The sequence below is a fragment of the Scylla paramamosain genome, chromosome 14, assembly GCF_035594125.1.
Source record: "Scylla paramamosain isolate STU-SP2022 chromosome 14, ASM3559412v1, whole genome shotgun sequence".
NCBI lineage: Eukaryota > Metazoa > Arthropoda > Malacostraca > Decapoda > Portunidae > Scylla > Scylla paramamosain.
Genome location: NC_087164.1, coordinates 650,341 through 675,000, shown reverse-complemented (window position 1 = coordinate 675,000; position 24,660 = coordinate 650,341). Strand labels below are relative to the sequence as shown.

Here is a 24,660-nt window from a genome sequence, read left to right as displayed (position 1 = left end):
TGTTTGTCATCTCAGAGTGCGTGGCGGGGCGAGCATGAACACCACCACAACAAAGTCTTGTCCATGCTGGTGGAGGGCAACAAGGCAGCCATGGCCAGCATCCCCAAGGTTTGTGATGGTCACACGCTGAGCTAGGATGGCCTGACGCCTCTCCACGCCGCGGCGCTGTGCGGGGCTCCCAGTGATGCTGTGGAGGCTTTGCTGCGACGCGGCGTGAGCCCTCATGTGACCACCCCTGACAACATGACCCCCGCTGACCTGGCACGGCAGCAAGGCCAAGACTCAGTGATTAAGGGACTACAGCGCCACCACTGTGTACAGGTGTGTGTGTGTGTGTGTGTGTGAATTGGATTTATAATTGAAATTAATTGAATATATTGAGTAAGGTCAGACTTTCTATAAAGTATGGAGCACAGCTCTCCAGCAAAAGAATACAGACACTATATATAGATTATATACAGAATGTGCATAATATTACATAAGAAAAGACAAATACATACAAATGAAATACGCTGTAAGCAATGGCAAAAAATTAATATAAAAAATGTATATGCATATATAATGATACATACTGTCACTAATTAAGAAATAAAATAAAAAACTATTGAGGTGTTTTGCACACTGTTTATCTAAACATGCATGGCACCATCCTCAAAGACAAAGATAATTTCTTTATCACATTTGAACTTATACTTTGCATGAACAAAACATATTTGAATTGTTGGCCTATTTATGTAATTTGCTATATACATATTACCTAACCTAACAATTTCCATATCAGTACATTAAAAAAGAACATGAAATTCTTCTCCTTCTACCTCAGCATTACACATGTTACATACCCTATCTTCTCTACTGACACCTTGATACCTACCAACATTTACAGGAAGTCTATTATTACAACTTCTAAATTTAGTCACTAATAATCTGTCACCCTTTGTTAACTGTTCTAAATACTGTTCTCTGCCAAAATCTGTCTTAAACACCCTATAACTGCTACTTAATGATTTTGTTTCTAAATTATGATGCCAAGTTACAAGCCACTGATCATTCAATCTCTGTTCCATAGCTTTCTTTACCCATCTTGAATTAGGAACATCTTGCAACACCACATACCAGACATTCCACAGTCATTACAAATATTCTTTATACAAGTTTACCATGGAGAAGTATGAAGCCCTAGCCTATCCAGCTGCAATAGACATTGGTACATTAAATAACACAGTTTAGTATTTTTACCTGAAATTAGCCTAGACCAATAACCTATCATTTTTTTTTTTTTTCTTTATATAAATATCAAGTGGAAATACACCCGGTTCACCATACACCATGTCATTACAAGTATTCTCATGAACACCCAAAACCTGCTTTAAAAATTTCATGTACATATACTCTAACTCCCTAGCAATATGGTAACCCAAAATTTCAGCTGCACAAGTCAATATAGGTAACACCGTGGTGGTAAATAATTTGAGTTGTATATCCACTGGCAAGTCAAACTTCCTACACTTACTTATTAATGAGTACACTGCTCTTGTGGGTGTCTCTTTTAGCTCCAGCTCACCTTTGCAAAACCTCCCATTATAATTTAATAATACTCCAAGATACTTATACTATGTCACTACTTCAATGTTTTCACCACCAAATTCAAGTTCATAGTTAAATTTTGTCTTCCCCTGCTAAACACTACTATTTTTGTTTTGTTATAATTTAGCTTCAATTTCCATTCATTACAATATAAATTCAGAGCAACCAGTGCTTGCTTCATTCCATCCTCACTGTCACACAAAATAATTGTATAATCTACATACATAATAACAAATAGTTTAAGATACATGTTTAAGAAATCGTCACCAAAATTTACATAACTGCAATTATATTCAATTAATTTACTTTCAATATCATTCACATAAAAAGCAAAAAGCACCAGTGATAAATTTTCCCCCTGTTTTACCCCTACATTGCAAGCAAAGGTGTCTGAAATCTCCTGGTTAAGCATGACACATGATCTGATATTATTGTACATATTTCTGATTACATTTAGAATTTTTCCTTGCATCTCTTCCTTCACAAGTTTACACCATAAACCTCCACGCTGTACCATATCAAAGGCTTTCTTGTAATCAACAAATAAACAAAATAGCTTTCTCTTCTTCCACTTAAATAAATCAATGACACATTTGAAGAAGAAATATATGATCCAGAGTGGAATATCTGTGTCTGAAGCCCGTTTGTGTTTCATTAATGGTAGATAAGGTGTTTGAATAATCATTAAGTCTTTCATTAAGTATGGAAGTGAACAGCTTCCCCATGCAGCTAAGTAAGGTGATGGCCCTGTAATTACTAACATCCTGGATGTCTCCCTTGTTTTTATAGAGTGGCACTATTGTACCCACCAACCATTCAGCTGGCATGACACCAGTATCAAGTACTTTTAATATATTCATTTAATATCATATCAGATGCTGGGGATTTGTTGTTTTTTAACTTCTTAATATTTCTAACTACCTCTCCTTCACTTATAGGATCATTAAGTACTGATAAAATTTCAGCATCTGCACGGTCTTCATCATTTGTAATATTCACATCACTGTTGTCGGAATTTTCATCACCCGCTAGCTGCTTAAAATGGTCATATAATTCATTTAGTGTTATGGGGATCTGATAAGTTCTTTTCTGACTAATTAAAATTTTCCAATATGCTTTAGGGTCATCACTCTTATATTTTCTAAGTTTCTTTATTAAGTTATCCCTCTCCTTATTCTTCACTCTTTTTAGATTTGCTTTATTTTTCCTGCTTTTCTCGATCATGTTGTTAAAATTTTCACTACTTCTATGCAAATGATACCTCTGTCTAGCTTTGTGGTGTTCCTTTCTAGATGGCCAGCACTCTTTATCAGTATCATATCCCACTGAGGTGGCATTATTGGACTTTTTCATGAATGATCTTTTCTCATATGGTGGGAAAGTTGCAAGTGCCGCCTCAATCAGTATTTGTTTTAAATCTAGATTAATAGCATCCATGGGTAATTCATCCACTTTTGCAATCAGTTCATTTATCTTAGTCTCATCAATATTACTCACACATAAAAATTGTTTTTCAACATTCCATTTACTTGGCCTTACACCTGATTGTCTTGATTCCTTTGCCTCTCGGTTTACAACAGGCACTGTACTTTGTATCTCACATTTCATCCTTGCATGTAGCCCACAGTGTACATCAGACCACAAAGGTTCATAATCTAATACTTTAAAAACTACAACATATTTCATAATCACTGGTGATCCTAAAAAATAGTCAATATTTGTATTGTTTGCCAATGCTGCAGTCCTCCCCTAACCTTCCATTGAATATATAAACTTGGTGATTCTTACAAACATCCAACAACTTTTTCCCATATGAATTCCTATCTGGGGTTAAGTCCTGGTTTGCTCTAGTCTCAGTTATTCCAAAATTAGTTAAACTTACAGACACAGGGTCCTCAGCAGCCTCAGAAGGAACATCGGACATAGTGAGAGTGTGAGCATTAAAATCACCACAAAGCACATGCAATGCACATAATCATCACATGAGTAAGTAAGCAAAAAATCATCCAGCTCGTCATAGTGCTCTTCATTACCACATCTAGAGTGTGAGGGGGGAATGTAAACACAGCTTATTACCAGTTCCCTACCAAAATTTACACTACTTCTATCAACTTTAACTGAAAGTAAAGAATCATAAGTGTTACTAATATGCCTCCACTTAAAACTAGCATTTTTCTTGATGGCCATGAGTAAACCCCCAGACTTAAACCTGCTTAATTTGCTTCTGTCCTTAAAGTCAATGTCAAAGCCGATATTTTCCATATTGTTTTTTACATTAATTACATCAGTATCATCACACTTAGTTTCACATCAACAAATCACACCATAATCTTTAATAAAGTTAACAAAATTCATAGATAAAAACTTTGACTTGATACCACAGACATTAAGAGACGACACATTAATATAATCCAGGGGAGGAACAAACTGAACAGAGTTAATATTACTTACACTAACACTATTATCATGCCCAAGTATGTGCTGTGCCCCAGCAGGGCCATCCTAGGCCTTTGTTAAGTGATCTAGATTTAACCTTTTCCAATCAGGAGCAGATATAACAACCTTTTCTAAGTCATCAGGACAGTTTATAACAACAGGTCTACCCCCACTGTGCAAGCATGCAAGAATGCTCCCCTCCCTTGTGGACACATTTTTCACTGTTTCTTGCTCCTTAACCATATTCAACATTTTAGCCCTTAAGGAGGTCATGTCATCATTTATATACACTTTTCTTTGCCTACCTTTCAGTTTTTTTTCTTATTTTGCATAATTACATTTCTTTTCTTTCGGTGGCAAAACCTCACAATCACTGGCCTACCTCCTTCCCTGGACCTCCCCAAATGGTGAACAACAGAAATGTCATCCTGCTCAATTTTCACTCCAATGGTATCCGCAAGTTCTATAACTTTAGCTTCCAGCACCTCCTCACTTTCGTCCTCTTCTTCCTCTCATCCAGAAATACGTAAGTTCTCCCTTCGGGAGTACTGCTCCATTTTGTCGTGTTCATACTTGAGCAGGAGGCAATTCCTCAGCATTACTGCGATCTTGTTTTCTAATTTATCCCTGAATTCCTTGAAAGCAGTAGATACAGCCGTAGACACAGTGACCGAAATTATGCTGCCAGGCTGGACAGTCTTACTTACACTTCTGCTTTCCCTTCCATCAATGCTGCTGGTTATATTAGCAAGCTCGTTTTCTACCTTTGTCTTCACTAATTCTTCAGGTTCAGACCCAATGAAGTGTGCCATTGTTGTGTGGAGTTCAACAATAGAATTTCTTTACATGCATAGGTCAGTGAGGGTGGTACAGTATATACGTGGCACACCGCAACACCTTGTTTACCTTCTGTGGCTCACACAACAGTACAGGGAAGACTTGATAGTACCTTCAGTACTGGCAGTAGAAATGTTACTCAGGCCCTGTGGCAGGTCACATCAGTAGTCAGGTACTCAGAAGTTCATTTGAAAGCAGTAGTAGCTCCCAGGTTAGGGTCGTAGCGGAGAAACTCCCTCAAAATATAGAGCTGTGTGTGTTTGTGTGTGTGTGTGTGAGCTTATTACATTTATCATTTTTCTAACATTAACCAATATGAATGTGATGCAAAATGTTTTTGTTTACAACATTTTGCATCCTTTACCAAGATGTATTTCTTTCTTCACATTTGTGTTTGTAAATTCATGTTAAACAAATGAAGTATTGCTTAATTTCAAGAGGTGCTTATAGATATTAATGAGGTGGTAAGCCTGCAGGTAATGGTTATGCTATAAGCTTGGTAACCCGTTTTGTTGAGTGAGCTGTGATGCAGTGCAAATATTTCAGCAGTTGGTGTGCACACTTTTCAAAGAGAGGGCAAAAATATTGAACGTGGCGGACACGTGACTGTCATGAAGGAAACAACACAGGTGGCTAGCTGAACACTAACTCACTAATTCAGAACACAAACTGTATTTCATCCTGTACTAGCTGCAAGCCAACAGGAAAGCATCAGACAGCATCTCTAGGCTGCACGAGTGCACGGGGAACGTGCTGGTTGCAAGGAAGCAGGGTGAAGCACCAGACCTCTCATTCCTCGGTATTTTTTCAAGCTGTCATATTCGGCGACAATTCGTTCCCTGTGAAGGCAGCTTGTTGAAACATTCGGGGAATGAAACACCTCTATCATCACCCTGCTCTTTCTCTCCCCCACAATCCCTATCCAGTGCTGCTTTTCACAGGAAAATAACACAGAAAAATAAAAAGAATTAATAATAATAATAATAATGATAATAATAATAATAATGATAATAATAATAATAATAATAATAATAATAATAATAATAATAATAATAATAATAATAATAATGATAACTTAAGGGTTTTAGTGTACCTTGGTTCAAATGGCTCTCAAATACCTCTCGTGTAGCTGAGGGCACCCTTGGTTCACTAAGGCCATCAACAGGGCCAAGGGGACGATTGTGGTTCCCCTGAATCTCCACAGAGCAAGCAAATTCACTCCTCAGCTTGTCATTGGGTCTACTGTGGACAGTCCTCATGGTCACGTCCGTGGACACCCTGCGGCTGTCAGGTGAACACCAGTAATACTTTGCGTCGGTGTAGCCAGTGCAAAATGCACGCCTGACTGCCCAGCCGCTCAGTTTAAGCAGCACCTCGCTAGCACGGGCAGTGTTGCAGTCTGGTGGTAGACTGATAAGTGTTCTTGAAAGCACTCACAGGTGTCACAAAATCAGTCTTGTATTTACACTGAGTGCATCAGATCCTACTTGAAGGCAAGCACTCATCAAAAATGTAAACATGCAATTCACAGGGAGACCAGCAAAGAAAAGTGCACAACTCACATCATCCCAACACTTGAAAAAATGAGCACGATGTGATTCTTTAAACAATCGGCTGTTTAGTCCTGCTCCTGACGACAAGTCTTGAGCCACATGCTGACTGGCGGCAGCGTGGAGGGGCTGGGAGGTGAACGCGACGTGTTCCCCGAGCCGAGCTCTGCTAAAGGCCCCAAGAGACTCTCTGAAGGGTTTTAACCTAAGCTAACCTAGCCTACCCTAAGCCACCTATCCTAAGCAGGCATAACCTAACCTAACCAACCCATGCCTGAGGAGGATAAATTGCTACAGTACGACCAAACCGCAAACTACAAAACTGTGATGTCCATTATTGATTGTTTATGTTATGGACGATTTTGAGCACAAAACACAATGGAATCACTTCACTCTGCAGCCTCTTCTTCTCTCGTCCCCCGGTGACCTTGGGGACTCGTTGGGAAGAGGGGTTTGTAGGCGGGGAACGCGGAAGTGCTCGTTTTTTGTACTTGAATGGAGACGAGAGCTTAAAATAAGGCAATCCTAACCTGACCTGATCTGACCTGACCTGACCTATCCTAACATAACCTGATCTAACCTAACCTAACCACTTTCCACTTCCTGGCCAATCCTTTAGCCATGAACACAAGTGCATGGTTTGCCTGCTTCAGACTCTTGCCACGGTCTCCAAAATCTTTCGTACCAATGATGGAATCGGAGGCCGGGTCAAAATGGAGAGATTCTCTGATGGTCACTGCATCAAATGCATGCCACAGAGTCTCTTCCTTTGACGTGGTGTCTGCTCTTCCTCAGGACTGTGAGTTTGTTTGCTCCAGCTTGCTTGGATGGAAATTTGCCTTAGCCAAAGGTGAAGATTGGAACTGCTGGGGAGTGAAAAAGTAGAGCTTTAAAACCTACACGCCTTAGGACTATGGTAACGCAAGGCCAGAGCAAACCTCCTCCCTTGTCCCCCATATCTTCTGCCCTTCTTATTTCCTAAGCCATTAATTACCTGTCCTCTGATAAACTCCTGCACTTCAGGGCTTGCATATGGAGAAATGGAGTTTTCAGCTGCTGTGGACTCTTCAGGGTCTGCTACCTCAATCCCTTTGCTTGTTTTCTGAGCTCGCTGATGAAATTCTGCGGCAACCTGATTTTTCTACACCATGAAAACATTTCATAACTATTTCAGCTGTTTTGTTGATAATTATCATAACTTCAAAAACTCCAATTTGTCTTTCATATACCAGATTCACATTTGTAGCTGCCTCTGCAAAGTGGTGTTTTCACATAAAACAGAACAAAAAGTTATAACAACGGTTCAAAGACAAACGCGAACTGACACGGAAAACTCGATAAAGTATACAATTATAGCACTCACAACATTGTGAAGCAAATAACAGCAGTCACCAGGCTTGGGGCGAGGCTGTGGTGGTGTCTGGACTGCTCCCCCAAGCTGCTGCTCAGTGATAAGGCACTGTGCGGGCACCTGACGAGGGACGCCACCTGCCGGACAGGCAATGCGTCAGTCACGGTGGCTTTCGAGTGTGTACATTCACACGGTGTACACTTGCCTCGGGAGAGCCCACACTGTCACCTGACTGTTGAGGGCTTTATGAGAGACCACAGTTTTCATCTAGCCTGGCTAGTTGCAGCTGCAAGTAATGGCTCAACATTGCCTCAAACTACCAGGTCTTTTGTCTCTGGCGACAAAAGCCTGCATTCCAACCACTAGCACATGTACATGGGTGTGGTAGACACATAAATTGGTGGTGTGTGCACCATCTGCAGGCAAAGTGTCTCATGGAGGCGACACCAGTATCACCATTTGTAGGAACAGGACAAACCATGATTTACTTCATGAAAATAAAACATTGAAATGTAATGACAACACAAATTCAAAAGAAACTCTACTGTTATCAATATAGTAATAAGCAAAAGTTACTCAAACAGACATACTGCATTAAACAATAAATGAAAATATATATCAAGGTATTCAGCATGAATGAGCCTTTGTCACACAAACAGCTACACACACACACACACACACACACACACATACACACACACACACACACATACACACACACACACACACACACCGTGTGGCGCACGCCTTGAGCAGATGTGTTGTGAGAGGACTCCAGAAGAAATACAGCTTTGCCAGATAGAAGTTGCAATAAACACAAACTCCAGGGCCTAAGGCATGGAGCTATGCTACATGTACTGTACCCCCCTGTATTCGGAAAAAAATAAATAAAATAAAATAAAAAATAAACAAGAGAAATGACAGAGGGTGGTGGTGCCAGAGCGACAGGTGGAACAGCTGATGAGCGTAAACAAATGGCCGGAGATGAAGACGAAGACGGAATGGAGAGTTGGTCAGAAGAAGTACGTAATAGTCCATGTATGAAGGACTTCCAAGGCTTTAGACCAGAAGAAACAGAAATGCCAAGAATGACCGTGTTTAGAAAGTGTCTGATGTTCGAGAACACTGTGCATGAATTGACGGTTAGGGTAGTTTCTCTAGAAAGAGAAAATTGAGATTTAAGGAAAAGCTGTGGCAGTTATGCGCAGAAAGTTAAGGTCTGTGTTAGGACAGTAAGTGTAAATACACAAAACATCAATGAAATTAATAAAAGGCAACAGGATTGGACAAAAAAAAAAAAAAAAAAAAAAAAAAAAAAAAAAAAAAAAAAAAAAAACAGGAAGAGAAGGTGAATATCAAACATTATGGAAATGCAGTTGAAGGAAGAGATGGAAAATTCTGTGGTGAAAGTAATCAAGCAAAAGGAGAAGTTAGTTAGAGACACAGTAGTAAAAAAAAAAAAAAGTGTGGGGTAGTGTTTGATGTCAAGGATGAAGTGAAACCTATCAAATATGAAAGAGAGAAATTTGATAGAGTCAGTCAAGAAAGTGATTAGTCAAGCTGTTGAGGAAAGTGACAGCACAGTGGAGAGACTGAAGAAGTGACAAGGATTAGCAAATATGTACAAGGAGGTAACAGGCCAATCAAAGTTAGGTTTGGGTCCCAAATTGCAGCCGAAACAGTTATGTTAAGTGCCTGGAAGCTGTCAAAAAAAAAAAAAAAAGACGACTTTAAACAAATATGGATAAGAAGAGACTTAAGTGAAGAGGAAAGAAAGAAAATGAACGATATGTTGAATCAGGCAAATGCAAAAAATGGGGAAGGAACCGAAGAAGAGAAAAAGAAATTCTACTGGAAAGCAGTAGACATGAAACTAAAGAAGTGGTTTGCAGGAAACAGGGAGAGGCATTGAAAGAGCTAAAGGTGGCAAACACCAATGTCAATGGCATATCATCAACATGAAAAGAGTTAAATGGTTTCCTAAGAGAAAATAAGCCTGATACTAAGGGAGTTACTGAATATAAATTAAGTGATGAAGTTACTGCAGTTAATATTGATGAAGTACAACATGTGGGTGAAGAATAGAAAAAATAAACAGGGTGGTGGAGTAAGGATGCTGACAAGGAAAGAGCTACAAGTGAAAGAAGTGTTCCTTGGAGAAAGACACGAGGAAATGATTGAAGTGAAGGTGAAACGGGCAGTAAATGGTCTAAGGCCTTTGTTGTGGTATATGTCCCACCTAAGACAAGCTCATGGGATTTAGATGAATATAATACTTTACTGAAAGACACAAGAGATTGTTTGGACAGAATAATGAGTAAGAATGACAGGCTAGTACTGCTGGAAGATTCGAACAGCAACGACGTTTGTTGGGAAGATTTGACAGCCACGGGAGGGATCACGTCACGGGGATGCAGACTCTTGACACTGGCAAAGAAAAACACACTTGCCCACTGGGTTAGAGAAAATACAAGATACAGAGAAAATGAAGAACCACCAAGACTAGATTTAGTGTTTACAAAAGAACCAGAAATTGTTTTTTTTTTTTTTTTTTTTTTTTTTTTTTTATGTAGGAAGGATACTGGCCAAGGGCAACAAAAATCTAATAAAAAAAAATGCCCACTGAAATGCCAGTCCCTAAAAGGGTCAAAGCAGTGGTCAAAAATTGGTGGATAAGTGTCTTGAAACCTCCCTCTTGAAGGAATTCAAGTCATAGGAAGGTGGAAATACAGAAGCAGGCAAGGAGTTCCAGAGTTTACCAGAGAAAGGGATGAATGATTGAGAATACTGGTTAACTCTTGCGTTAGAGAGGTGGACAGAATAGGAGTGAGAGAAAGAAGAAAGTCTTGTGCAGCGAGGCCGCGGAAGGAGGGGAGGCATGCAGTTAGCAAGATCAGAAGAGCAGTTAGCATGAAAATAGCGGTAGAAGACAGCTAGAGATGCAACATTGCGGCGGTGAGAGAGAGGCTGAAGACAGTCAGTTAGAGGAGAGGAGTTGATGAGACGAAAAGCTTTTGATTCCACCCTGTCTAGAACAGCAGTATGAGTGGAACCCCCCCAGACATGTGAAGCATACTCCATACATGGACGGATAAGGCCCTTGTACAGAGTTAGCAGCTGGGGGGGTGAGAAAAACTGGCGGAGACGTCTCAGAACACCTAACTTCATAGAAGCTGTTTTAGCTAGAGATGAGATGTGAAGTTTCCAGTTCAGATTATAAGTAAAGGACAGACCGAGGATGTTCAGTGTAGAAGAGGGGGACAGTTGAGTGTCATTGAAGAAGAGGGGATAGTTGTCTGGAAGATTGTGTCGAGTTGATAGATGGAGGAATTGAGTTTTTGAGGCATTGAACAATACCAAGTTTGCTCTGCCCCAATCAGAAATTTTAGAAAGATCAGAAGTCAGGCGTTCTGTGGCTTCCCTGCGTGATATGTTTACCTCCTGAAGGGTTGGACGTCTATGAAAAGACGTGGAAAAGTGCAGGGTGGTATCATCAGCATAGGAGTGGATAGGACAAGAAGTTTGGTTTAGAAGATCATTAATGAATAATAAGAAGAGAGTGGGTGACAGGACAGAACCCTGAGGAACACCACTGTTAATAGATTTAGGAGAAGAACAGTGACCGTCTACCACAGCAGCAATAGAACGGTCAGAAAGGAAACTTGAGATGAAGTTACAGAGAGAAGGATAGAAACCGTAGGAGGGTAGTTTGGAAATCAAAGCTTTGTGCCAGACTCTATCAAAGGCTTTTGATATGTCCAAGGCAACAGCAAAAGTTTCACCAAAGTCTCTAAAAGAGGATGACCAAGACTCAGTAAGGAAAGCCAGAAGATCACCAGTAGAGCGGCCTTGACGGAACCCATACTGGCGATCAGATAGAAGGTTGTGAAGTGATAGATGTTTAAGAATCTTCCTGTTGAGGATAGATTCAAAAACTTTAGATAAGCAGGAAATTAAAGCAATAGGACGGTAGTTTGAGGGATTAGAGCGGTCACCCTTTTTAGGAACAGGTTGAATGTAGGCAAACTTCCAGCAAGAAGGAAAGGTAGATGTTGACAGACATAGCTGAAAGAGTTTGACTAGGCAAGGTGCAAGCACGGAGGCACAGTTTCGGAGAACAATAGGAGGGACCCCATCAGGTCCATAAGCCTTCTGAGGGTTTAGGCCAGCGAGGGCATGGAAAACATCATTACGAAGAATTTTAATACGAGGCATGAAGTAGTCAGAGGGTGGAGGAGAGGGAGGAACAAGCCCAGAATCGTCCAAGGTAGAGTTTTTAGCAAAGGTTTGAGCAAAGAGTTCAGCTTTAGAAATAGATGTGATAGCAGTGGTGCCATCTGGTTGAAGTAGAGGAAGGAAAGAAGAAGAAGCAAAGTTATTGGAGATATTTTTGGCTAGATGCCAGAAATCACGAGGGGAGTTAGATCTTGAAAGGTTTTGACATTTTCTGTTAATGAAGGAGTTTTTGGCTAGTTGGAGAACAGACTTGGCATGGTTCCGGGCAGAAATATAAAGTGCATGAGATTCTGGTGAAGGAAGGCTTAAGTACCTTTTGTGGGCCACCTCTCTATCATGTATAGCACGAGAACAAGCTGTGTTAAACCAAGGTTTAGAAGGTTTAGGATGAGAAAAAGAGTGAGGAATGTACGCCTCCATGCCAGACACTATCACCTCTGTTATGCGCTCAGCACACAAAGACGGGTCTCTGACACGGAAGCAGTAGTCATTCCAAGGAAAATCAGAAAAATACCGCCTCAGGTCCCCCCAACTAGCAGAGGCAAAACGCCAGAGGCACCTTCGCTTAGGGGGATCCTGAGGAGGGATTGGAGTGATAGGACAAGATAAAGATATGAGATTGTGATCGGAGGAGCCCAACGGAGAAGAAAGGGTGACAGCATAAGCAGAAGGATTAGAGGTCAGGAAAAGGTCAAGAATGTTGGGCGTATCTCCAAGACGGTCAGGAATACGAGTAGGGTGTTGCACCAATTGCTCTAGGTCATGGAGGATAGCAAAGTTGTAGGCTAGTTCACCAGGACGGTCAGTGAAGGGAGAGGAAAGCCAAAGCTGGTGGTGAACATTGAAGTCTCCAAGAATGGAGATCTCTGCAAAAGGGAAGAGGGTCAGAATGTGCTCCACTTTGGAAGTTAAGTAGTCAAAGAATTTCTTATAGTCAGAGGAGTTAGGAGAGAGGTATACAGCACAGATAAATTTAGTATGAGAATGACTCTGTAGTCGTAGCCAGATGGTGGAAAACTCGGAAGATTCAAGAGCGTGGGCACGAGAGCAGGTTAAGTCATTGCGCACATAAACGCAGCATCCAGCTTTGGATCGAAAATGAGGATAGAGAAAGTAGGAGGGAACAGAAAAGGGGCTACTGTCAGTTGCCTCAGACACCTGAGTTTCAGTGAGGAAAAGAAGATGAGGTTTAGAAGAGGAGAGGTGGTGTTCTACAGATTGAAAATTAGATCTTAGACCGCGAATGTTGCAGAAGTTAATGAAGAAAAAGTTGATAATATGGAATACAAACGTCCAGCAGGAAAAGTGACCACGAGGTAACAGAACTAAACTTTAAAGAATTTAAAGAAGAATTAAGGAGAAGAAACCACAGGATTGGAAGATTCAGTCATAAAAAAGGAAAATTTGATCAGTGAGGAGTGAGGAGATGAGACAGAGGGTACTTTGTATTGGAACCCCTGTGGGTTTGAGACACTTGGTGGAGGCGAGTGGAGAAAGGTATTTTTTTTGGGATTCAGAGAAGAGAAAGGAAATGTGAGGAGGACAACCAGCGTAGAGAGAGAAATAAGGTGCATAAAGGAACTGATCTCTGGCATTCTGGAAAAGCAGGACAAGAAATGGTGAAGAAATGTTGTGGTTAGCTATGGTGAATACAATGGACCGATGGGTGGAGGAATTTACAAGATACAGAGGGGAGGAGGAACCATCTATGCCAGACCTGGGTTTTACATAAAAACCGGAGCCCAATTAAACTCTTAGGCCCAATGGGAAAAAAGTAACAATGGATGAGAGACTACTTAAAGGATAGAGAAATGAGAACTGTGATCAGGGACACCTGTTCAAGATGGAGTAATGTAAAAAGCGGAGTACTACAGGGATAGTGTTAGCACCCGTTATGTTCCAAATATACATCAGTGATATGCAGGAATGTTTGACCAGTTATTTTAATCTGCTTGCTGGTGATGCAAAATTGTTAAGAGTAACAAAGAGCCATGCTGATTGTATGGAGCTGCAAAGAGATATTGACAAGACTTATGGGTGGAGCAAGAAGTGGAAATTGGAACTGAATGCTAACAAATGCCATATGAAGGAACTGGGAAAGAGTAAAAAAAAAGACCTGCATGGGACTATAAAATGGGGAGGAAATAATAATGAAGAGCAACAAGGAGGAGAAAGACCTAGGAGCGGTTATTCAAGATACCCTGACCCATGAACGGCGTACAAGTGAGATACTTGGCCTGACGTACAGGATGTTAACAAATGTTAGGGTGGCATTTCATTACATGGACAAGACTAGGATGAAAAAAATTATAGCCACTATGCTACGTCCCAGGCTGGAACGTGCAGCAGTGGTGTGTTCTCCGCATATGAAGAAGGACACGAAGAAGTTGGAAAGAATTCAGCGGGCAGCTACAAGGATGGTACCGGAGCTGAAAGAAAAGACCTAACGTACAGAGAAAGGTTGAAAGAAATGTGACTGCCTACTTTGCAAGTTAGAAGAGAAAGAGATCTAACAACTATGTATAAAACAGTTAACCGCACTGAGAAGATAGACACACAGGACCTGGCGGTGCTGAAAGAAGACGAAGCTGGACGGACGAGAGGGCACTCAAAGAAGAACAGGAAGAGTCAGTGTTTGAGGGACATCAAGTACAGTTTTCCACACAGGAATGTGGATATCTGGAACAGCAGAAATGAAAAGGTTGTTACAACACCAAACGTGGATACGTTTAAGGAAATGCTGGATAAATATAGATATGGAGATAGGACACTACGAGCCCTGCTGGAATACACATGCAAGACAGGTGAAAAATGAATGTAAGAAGGAATATGGCACACACTAAGACATTACCTTGTGCGGCGTCCCGGCTAACATGTGCTGGAAGGTCCGGGATGATTGTGTCATCAGTCGTTTTCGGCCATCCAAAACTTGTCTTTGACTACTTAACTTCCAAAGTGGAGCACATTCTGACCCTCTTCCCTTTTGCAGAGATCTCCATTCTTGGAGACTTCAATGTTCACCACCAGCTTTGGCTTTCCTCTCCCTTCACTGACCATCCTGGTGAACTAGCCTACAACTTTGCTATCCTCCATGACCTAGAGCAATTGGTGCAACACCCTACTCGTATTCCTGACCGTCTTGGAGATACGCCCAACATTCTTGACCTTTTCCTGACCTCTAATCCTTCTGCTTATGCTGTCACCCTTTCTTCTCCGTTGGGCTCCTCCGATCACAATCTCATATCTTTATCTTGTCCTATCACTCCAATCCCTCCTCAGGATCCCCCTAAGCGAAGGTGCCTCTGGCGTTTTGCCTCTGCTAGTTGGGGGGACCTGAGGCGGTATTTTTCTGATTTTCCTTGGAATGACTACTGCTTCCGTGTCAGAGACCCGTCTTTGTGTGCTGAGCGCATAACAGAGGTGATAGTGTCTGGCATGGAGGCGTACATTCCTCACTCTTTTTCTCGTCCTAAACCTTCTAAACCTTGGTTTAACACAGCTTGTTCTCGTGCTATACATGATAGAGAGGTGGCCCACAAAAGGTACTTAAGCCTTCCTTCACCAGAATCTCATGCACTTTATATTTCTGCCCGGAACCATGCCAAGTCTGTTCTCCAACTAGCCAAAAACTCCTTCATTAACAGAAAATGTCAAAACCTTTCAAGATCTAACTCCCCTCGTGATTTCTGGCATCTAGCCAAAAATATCTCCAATAACTTTGCTTCTTCTTCTTTCCCTCCTCTACTTCAACCAGATGGCACCACTGCTATCACATCTATTTCTAAAGCTGAACTCTTTGCTCAAACCTTTGCTAAAAACTCTACCTTGGACGATTCTGGGCTTGTTCCTCCCTCTCCTCCACCCTCTGACTACTTCATGCCTCGTATTAAAATTCTTTGTAATGATGTTTTCCATGCCCTCGCTGGCCTAAACCCTCAGAAGGCTTATGGACCTGATGGGGTCCCTCCTATTGTTCTCCGAAACTGTGCCTCCGTGCTTGCACCTTGCCTAGTCAAACTCTTTCAGCTCTGTCTGTCAACATCTACCTTTCCTTCTTGCTGGAAGTTTGCCTACATTCAACCTGTTCCTAAAAAGGGTGACCGCTCTAATCCCTCAAACTACCGTCCTATTGCTTTAATTTCCTGCTTATCTAAAGTTTTTGAATCTATCCTCAACAGGAAGATTCTTAAACATCTATCACTTCACAACCTTCTATCTGATCGCCAGTATGGGTTCCGTCAAGGCCGCTCTACTGGTGATCTTCTGGCTTTCCTTACTGAGTCTTGGTCATCCTCTTTTAGAGACTTTGGTGAAACTTTTGCTGTTGCCTTGGACATATCAAAAGCCTTTGATAGAGTCTGGCACAAAGCTTTGATTTCCAAACTACCCTCCTACGGTTTCTATCCTTCTCTCTGTAACTTCATCTCAAGTTTCCTTTCTGACCGTTCTATTGCTGCTGTGGTAGACGGTCACTGTTCTTCTCCTAAATCTATTAACAGTGGTGTTCCTCAGGGTTCTGTCCTGTCACCCACTCTCTTCTTATTATTCATTAATGATCTTCTAAACCAAACTTCTTGTCCTATCCACTCCTATGCTGATGATACCACCCTGCACTTTTCCACGTCTTTTCATAGACGTCCAACCCTTCAGGAGGTAAACATATCACGCAGGGAAGCCACAGAACGCCTGACTTCTGATCTTTCTAAAATTTCTGATTGGGGCAGAGCAAACTTGGTATTGTTCAATGCCTCAAAAACTCAATTCCTCCATCTATCAACTCGACACAATCTTCCAGACAACTATCCCCTCTTCTTCAATGACACTCAACTATCCCCCTCTTCTACACTGAACATCCTTGGTCTGTCCTTTACTTATAATCTGAACTGGAAACTTCACATCTCATCTCTAGCTAAAACAGCTTCTATGAAGTTAGGTGTTCTGAGACGTCTCCGCCAGTTTTTCTCACCCCCCCAGCTGCTAACTCTGTACAAGGGCCTTATCCGTCCATGTATGGAGTATGCTTTACATGTCTGGGGGGGTTCCACTCATACTGCTGTTCTAGACAGGGTGGAATCAAAAGCTTTTCGTCTCATCAACTCCTCTCCTCTAACTGACTGTCTTCAGCCTCTCTCTCACCGCCGCAATGTTGCATCTCTAGCTGTCTTCTACCGCTATTTTCATGCTAACTGCTCTTCTGATCTTGCTAACTGCATGCCTCCCCTCCTTCCGCGGCCTCGCGGCACAAGACTTTCATCTTTCTCTCACTCCTATTCTGTCCACCTCTCTAACGCAAGAGTTAACCAGTATTCTCAATCATTCATCCCTTTCTCTGGTAAACTCTGGAATTCCTTGCCTGCTTCTGTATTTCCACCTTCCTATGACTTGAATTCCTTCAAGAGGGAGGTTTCAAGACACTTATCCACCAATTTTTGACCACTGCTTTGACCCTTTTAGGGACTGGCATTTCAGTGGGCATTTTTTTTTATTAGATTTTTGTTGCCCTTGGCCAGTATCCTTCCTACATAAAAAAAAAAAAAAAAAAAAAAAAAAACATCTGCACAAATAACCAGATAGTAAACATCACATGGTGGTATTGCAAACATTTTGTTATTTTAGCATCCTACAATAATAACTTGATATAATACAATTAATTTCTCCCCATAATGTGGAAGCTGTACTTGTGAAGTTTCCGTGAGCACTTGGGCATCGGTCCTGGATGCTTCATGTTCTACTGGGGACAAAATTAAAACATGAACCTTAGAAAAGAAAAAAAAAAGGAGTATAAAATAAATAACTACCTCTACAAATATAACATGTAAATATGCAGCAAGGGAAATGTGGGATGAGATGTTCCAAGTTATTTGATGTTTACCTTATGTGCTCACTTTTCTTTTTGCAATGTTCATTTGAAGGAAAACAATTATTAAAAGGCTATTTATGGGAAGGAATATGGCACACACTAAGAAGTAATAAACAATTAAGGTGTGTGTATATACACATCTATGCACCTTCAAGTGTCCCACTGCCGTGACCACCGTGGCTGTCCTGTACAGGACTGCCACCTCAAGGACTGCTACCTATGCACCTTCAAGTGTCCCACTGCTGTGACCACCGTGGCTGTCGTGTACAGGACTGCCACCTCAAGGACTGCCATCTATGCACCTTCAAGTGTCCCACTGCTGTGACCACCGTGGCTGTCGTGTACAGGACTGCCACCTCAAGGACTGCCATCTCAGCAAATTCCAATGCACTGAGAATGACATGCCGAAGAAACAAAAAAATTGAGTAAATAAACAACAACAATAACAAAGCTGTACAACACAAGCTGTGTTGTACAGTTCCATACTTTACCTAAACCGTTAGGCAATGTTAAAATGTAGCCAACATTTGATATACATTATTTTACAAATCACAACCTCCGACCACCGTGCCGTGCTTCACAGTGCCTCAGGTCACCAGCGCGCATCCAGACAGTAATGACGGTTGGGTACAACAGTACTCGCTGCATTAAGTCAGCAGCTCTCAAGATAATTCCAGTACATTTTAATACAACTATGAGTACTGCCAAAATTTCTCATTATACAATGTAAACACTGCATTTTAAAACATGTATATTATCAGGGACAAAAAAACTCAACTACTGAAAATAGCCTCTCGTCACGTACGGGACGGCATTACTGAGAAGACGACCCTTGCTCCCAAGGAAACAAGGAGGAAACGGTCATCACAGACCACCTGGGTGTGTTTCTGGCGTGCTACATTCAGGCTTTTCACCCACCGGAACCGTCTGAAAATGTAGTGGAGATGTAATAACCAGAAAGTGATAGTAAATACATACCTACACTTAATATATGTGCACCACACAACTTGACATAAAATCATCAAAGAATGAGAGGTGAAAATACTGAAAGAGTTTAGATCCCAAACTTCTAAGTGCAGTTTTGTCTTTAGAGATATTGCTGCATTTTGCTGTTTTTTCACATTTCTTTCTTTCTTAGAAACCAATAACCTTGGAAAAAGATATTTGTACAAGCAATCTACTGCAACACTATGCCCAGGAAACTACACCTGCTGATGAAAATGTGAACCTGGTCTTCAGGTGAATCCTGTACAACATTTGTTATAAACACACACTCTGCATGCACACATCTTTTGTCACATCCTGCCAGGAATTTCCTGCCACACAGTCACTCATCAACCCATTACGTGAAGAAACAATCCAAAGTAAATTTCCTGCTTCTCTAAAAACTCCATATGGTGGACAAAACTTTTTTTTTTTCCTGTTAAGTTCTGATGTGATTTTTAAAAATCTTCATTCACTTCCTGTCACAAATCATTCAGTTTTCATTTTTACCGCCTGTCCACCATAAGGAACAGTAATTTATGACATAAATTAATTGCAAATTAGTGAAAAAGCATGAAAACTTGGCATAAAAAACAGTTTTGTCCCTGTAAATACTCATCTATACTGTGCAGTTCACAGTTTACATCAGGTGTTCACAATAGCACTCCTGATAAAAAAACAAACAATAAAAAAAAAAAAAGTTCACTGGCAGCATTAATATAAGTTTCTGATGACATCATGGGGTTCCTAATCTAACCTGACTTAAACAAACCAAACCTCACCAACTTTCACACCTAACCTGACTTAACCTAAACAACCTAACCTAACCTTCCTAACTAACCTAACCTAACTCACCCAAACAACACCTAACCAATCTTCCTAACTTGACTTAACCAAACTAAACCCAGCCAACCATCCTAACTAATCTAACCTAACTTTACCAAACCAAACCTAACCAACCTAACCTAACCTAACCTAACCAAACCTAGCTTACCTACCAACCTAACCTAACCAAACTTGACTAACCTAACTTAACCAAACCAAACTCAGCCTGCCTACCTAACTAACCTAACTTTCTAACTAACCAAATCTTAACACATCGGAAAGAAAGGCAATAAATGTTCAGAAATCGTTGCTGGCGTCAGTATGTCACACACACACACACACACACACACACACATATATGGACTTCATAATACGCAGCACGAGGAGCTCCAGCCAGTGCCATGCGTCATGAAAGCTGAAGTGAAGATGTATAGGTTGTGTCTGATTCAACAAGTGCACTATTTTATAGCCCTCTTAAAATGACAACTGCATCCTTGAAGTGCATTGAGTAAACATTTATTTATGTACCCCTTCATCTCTTATTTGCTACTATACTCTTGGCATCCTTAGGAAATAAATGTAGGTTTTTGAGACCATTCTTGTCTCTCACACACACACACACACACACAGAGCAGGAATTCTCTGAAATTGTTAGTCTTGATCTTGATCTTGATGGTACAGGTGGCTTAGGATCACTCCGAAGCCAGGCCTTTGGATCGGCAACTCGTGTAGAAGGGGAAAAAAAAAAAAAGAGAAACGAACAGCATCCTCTATCCTAATTGTTCATACACCTGGCACGCCACATTCTCTCCAGAAACTCTTTCACCGCCTCAATCATCCTTTCATTGGCCTCTCTACACAGTCCCAGCAACACCACCATCCACTCCTTTCCTGTCTTCTCCACTCTTTCATTCCTATCATGCTCTAACTCAGTCAGTATCACTTGCATCATCTCATTCCTGTCTCTGGCATACTTCACGCACTCCAGCACCACATGTTCCACCGTCTCATCCTCTCCCATGTCACACATCTGGCACACTTTGCTGTGGGACTCAGACCACCTGTAACTCCTTGCATTCACATCCATACACTGTGCCCTCGCTCGGAAGAGAAGATCACCGCCCAGGCTTCCATCATACCACCTTTCATACCTTGGGGCCTCTTTCTCCTTGTACCATTCCAGGGTCTTCTTTCTTTCCATCTAATTCTTCCATTCATTGAGTCCCACACACTTCACTTCTTTGTCTATCTCACTCTTCCATTTTCTCACATCCCATTCAGCTCCCACTCTGCCTCCTCTTGTTACCACCCATTCACGCTTATTTTCATTCCTCCCAGCCATTTTTATTGCCCACACAACTTGTAATCCATTCCTGTCTGTCATTCTCATCCACCTCTTCATCCATTTGCTTCCACTTTCATTCCACAGGTACACCTTCCTTGCTATTCTTGCATCATCCATTCTCTCAAGCCTAATCTTGTACCTAAGTGTGGCTTTTGTGAGTCTTTTCCTAAAGGTGCTCCATCCCATATCACCTCTCAAGGCTTCAACTGCTGTGCACCTCGGTGCACTCAGTGCCATCCTTGCTACTCTATTCTGGCCCACTTCTAACTTATCAATTTCACTTTCATTCCATGCAATCACATCCATAGCATACATTATACTCGGCAGAGCCACACTCTTGCACACTTCTCTCAACACATCATACTTACTTGCTCTCATCCTTGCCGCGCTTCCCAGTTGACCTACCCACTGGTTTACCATACTTATCTTTACATTCTTTGCCTTTGCACACCCACTGGGACTCATCCACATCCCTAAGTACTTGTAATCTTGCACCTGTTTCAACTCATTCTCTCCAAGTCTCCATACCACATTACTTTCATCCTCTGACCTATTCACAGTCATTACTTTGCTTTTCTCGCTGTTAAACCTTACTCCAAAGTCTTTTCCATACCAATCCACAACATCCAACAAGCTTTAAAGCTCATCTGCCGATTCACTCATAACGACTACTTCATCTGCATAAAGAAACACACACACTTTATCATTCCCCACACTTGCCCCTACATTCATTCTTCTCATCCTGGCTGCTAGCTCCTCTGTACCACCATTCTTGTAGAGCTCATACGGTATATCATCTGGACCCGCTGCCTTGCCAGTCTTTTTCCTTCTCACACACCTCCTCCCTTTCTCCTAGCAGATTCTTTCATCCAATTTATCTGCATTCTTCCTTTCCAGTGTCACACATCCTTCTCTCACACTAAACATCCCACCTATCCCATCTACTTCTTCCAAGAACCCTTAGCTTGCCTCCCTGATTCCCTCCTTCTCTGTTATAACTACACCATCCACTTTCAGACTCTCCACACCAACACTGCCTGACATTCTCACCTCTCATGAACTTGTACCATTCACAGCCACCTTTCATACCTTTCTCCCTTAAAGACTGAATCACACTCCTTTCACTCTTCACTTTGGCATTCATTATTATTTCTCTTGTCAACCGCTGCTGCTTCCTATACATTGCCCATGCATTCTGATACTCATTCTCTGCCTCATCGCTTTCATGCCTCTTTTTCCTCAGCTATCTACACTGTCTACTCATTCTATTTCGCTCCTTCCTAGCCGCTCTGATTTCATCATTCCACCATGGTTTACATACATTCTTTCTTCTACCTACTCTCACAAACCCTATCCGTCTCTGAGCAGCACCCATTACGTTTCTCATTCAGATGCTCCACGTCATGCACACTTTCGTCATTCTTCAGTTTTTGACTACCGCTTCGGATCCTACTTGGGGACCAGCATCTCAGTGGTCTTTTTTATTTTGCTGGATTTTTGTCACCCTTGCCCTGTGTTCCCGCTATATAAAAAATGAAAAAGAACAGACACACACACACACACACACACACACACACACACACACACACACACACACACACACACACACACACAGGCCATAACAATGCATACTAACACATCGCCACAGCCACCAGTGAACACTTATGTCGCCACCAAGCGAAACTTTCTGAAAACCGTGACAACATTATTATTATATTATTACATCACATTATATTATGTAGCTTTCATTGCGATACCATCAGCACCATGGTTTCCCTTCTCTCTCCGGCAGAGCTACAAGCTTCCTGAAGAACTGCATGAAGAGCTGCTCTCAACAGTCGGTCGCCGGGACGACGTGCAGGCGGTGTCCACTCTCATATGTAAGGGCGCTCCCATAGAGCTCCTGGGTGGCCTTTCTGTCCTCAGACTGGCTGTCACCACCGACCGCATTAACACCGTCAGCCTGCTGCTGGCTAGCGGTGCACCGCTGCCTGCCAGCCTGCTGCAGGAGGCTTGGCAGAGCCCCGACGTGACTCACAGGGTGCTGGCCTTCCTCACCACCGTGAGTACCTTCCCTTCCCTGTCTCACAGAACTACCTCACTGTAAAGGTGAGGACGAGCACCGGTACTGGACCCAAGTCTCAGCGGTGGCTCCTTTGCAGAGTGGAAAGTGTTTGAACAACTTGGATGAGTTATAGGTCTGTTGGTTGTAGAGGACGAGCCTTTGTGTTTCAGTGCCGTCAGTTTCAGGTTTTAGTGCTGCATATGACAGACCTGCAGTACAGCAAACCTGTCCAACATTACAGATCATGCAACAGAATCTTGTCATTTCATAAAAGGACACTTCAGTGTAATGTTTAGAACAAGCAATGAAGTAGATCTCATAATACTTGAATCCATGTTAATTCATCATTATAATCCTAAAAGTAATTGTAATAATGCTTATCAAACCTAATATTTGATTATAATTCATCATTATAATCCTAAAAGTAATTGTAATAATGCTTGTCAAACCTAATATTTGATTATAATTCATCATTATAATCCTAAAAGTAATTGTAATAATGCTTGTCAAACCTAATATTTGATTATAATTCATCATTATAATCCTAAAAGTAATTGTAATAATGCTTGTCAAACCTAATATTTGATTATAATTCATCATTATAATCCTAAAAGTAATTGTAATAATGCTTGTCAAACCTAATATTTGATTATAATTCATCATTATAATCCTAAAAGTAATTGTAATAATGCTCATCAAACCTAGTATTTGGAATAATTTTTTGTATTTTTCCTTTTTTTTGGGACAAGGTAAGGTTGTATTTGTACATGCACTTTTAGATTTGTGACACTTAATGACACTTCTGCATAGCTGCCCTACCTCTCTCTCTCTCTCTCTCTCTCTCTCTCTCTCTCTCTCTCTCTCTCTCTCTCTCTCTGCGCACGGTGCTTACCTAATGTGGTGACCATCCTTTCCTCACAGGCCTACTGCTGCCGGCTGCGTGCAGAGCAGCGTCGCCTGGAAAAGGTCAGCAGCGCCCTTGTCGAGGGCATCGACAATCTAGTGACAACCATCGAGGGAAATACTCCCTGGCAGGCAGCCTGGCGATGGGGAAAGGAGACTGACCGGCCAGCACTGAGCGACCTCCTGGCAAAGGCAGCGGCTGCCAACTGCCCCGTGACTGCCGCCTTCCTGCATAGGGCAGGAGGGTGGACAGTCTTTAATGGAGCCTCTGGTGGCACTGCCCTCCACGCTGCCCTGGAGGCTGGCCACAAAGGCATGGCCGAGCTGCTGATCAGGGACCTTGGGGGCTGCCCGTACGTGCCGGACACACATGGTCGCCTTGCGGTGCACATGATGCCTCACGAGGAGCAACAGAGGCTGGAGCAGGTGAGGCTGTTTGTCTGTGTACTCTTTTGGATGGCGGCATGAACTCACTTCACCAGCTGATGAAAACTTCAGCACCTGTCGAGCTTATTTCGTCTGCTACGCCTCCTTGGTCACACTCCTGTAATAATCCTGACACACGCATACACTATATGGAATTTGTCACCTAACAAAATATTGGAAAATATTGAAATAACATGACCGTTTCCATCAGAGTGCTGGATATGGTTAGGCTAAGTTTAGCTTAATATTTAGTTC

General features: G+C 41.8%; 1 protein-coding gene across 3 annotated transcripts in view; it reads left to right on the top strand.

Annotated features, from left to right (window-relative positions):
* The window catches only part of LOC135106727 (ankyrin repeat and protein kinase domain-containing protein 1-like), a 32,480-nt gene that overhangs the window by 5,466 nt on the left and 2,354 nt on the right, over positions 1–24,660 (top strand). For all 3 annotated transcript variants that reach the window (XM_064015984.1, XM_064015985.1, XM_064015986.1), the window contains exons 3-5: positions 16–321; positions 22,804–23,073; positions 23,998–24,405. In XM_064015984.1, the coding sequence (XP_063872054.1) occupies positions 244–321; positions 22,804–23,073; positions 23,998–24,405 (756 nt within the window). In that variant the 5' untranslated portion in view covers positions 16–243. The remainder of the gene's footprint in view (positions 1–15; positions 322–22,803; positions 23,074–23,997; positions 24,406–24,660) is intronic.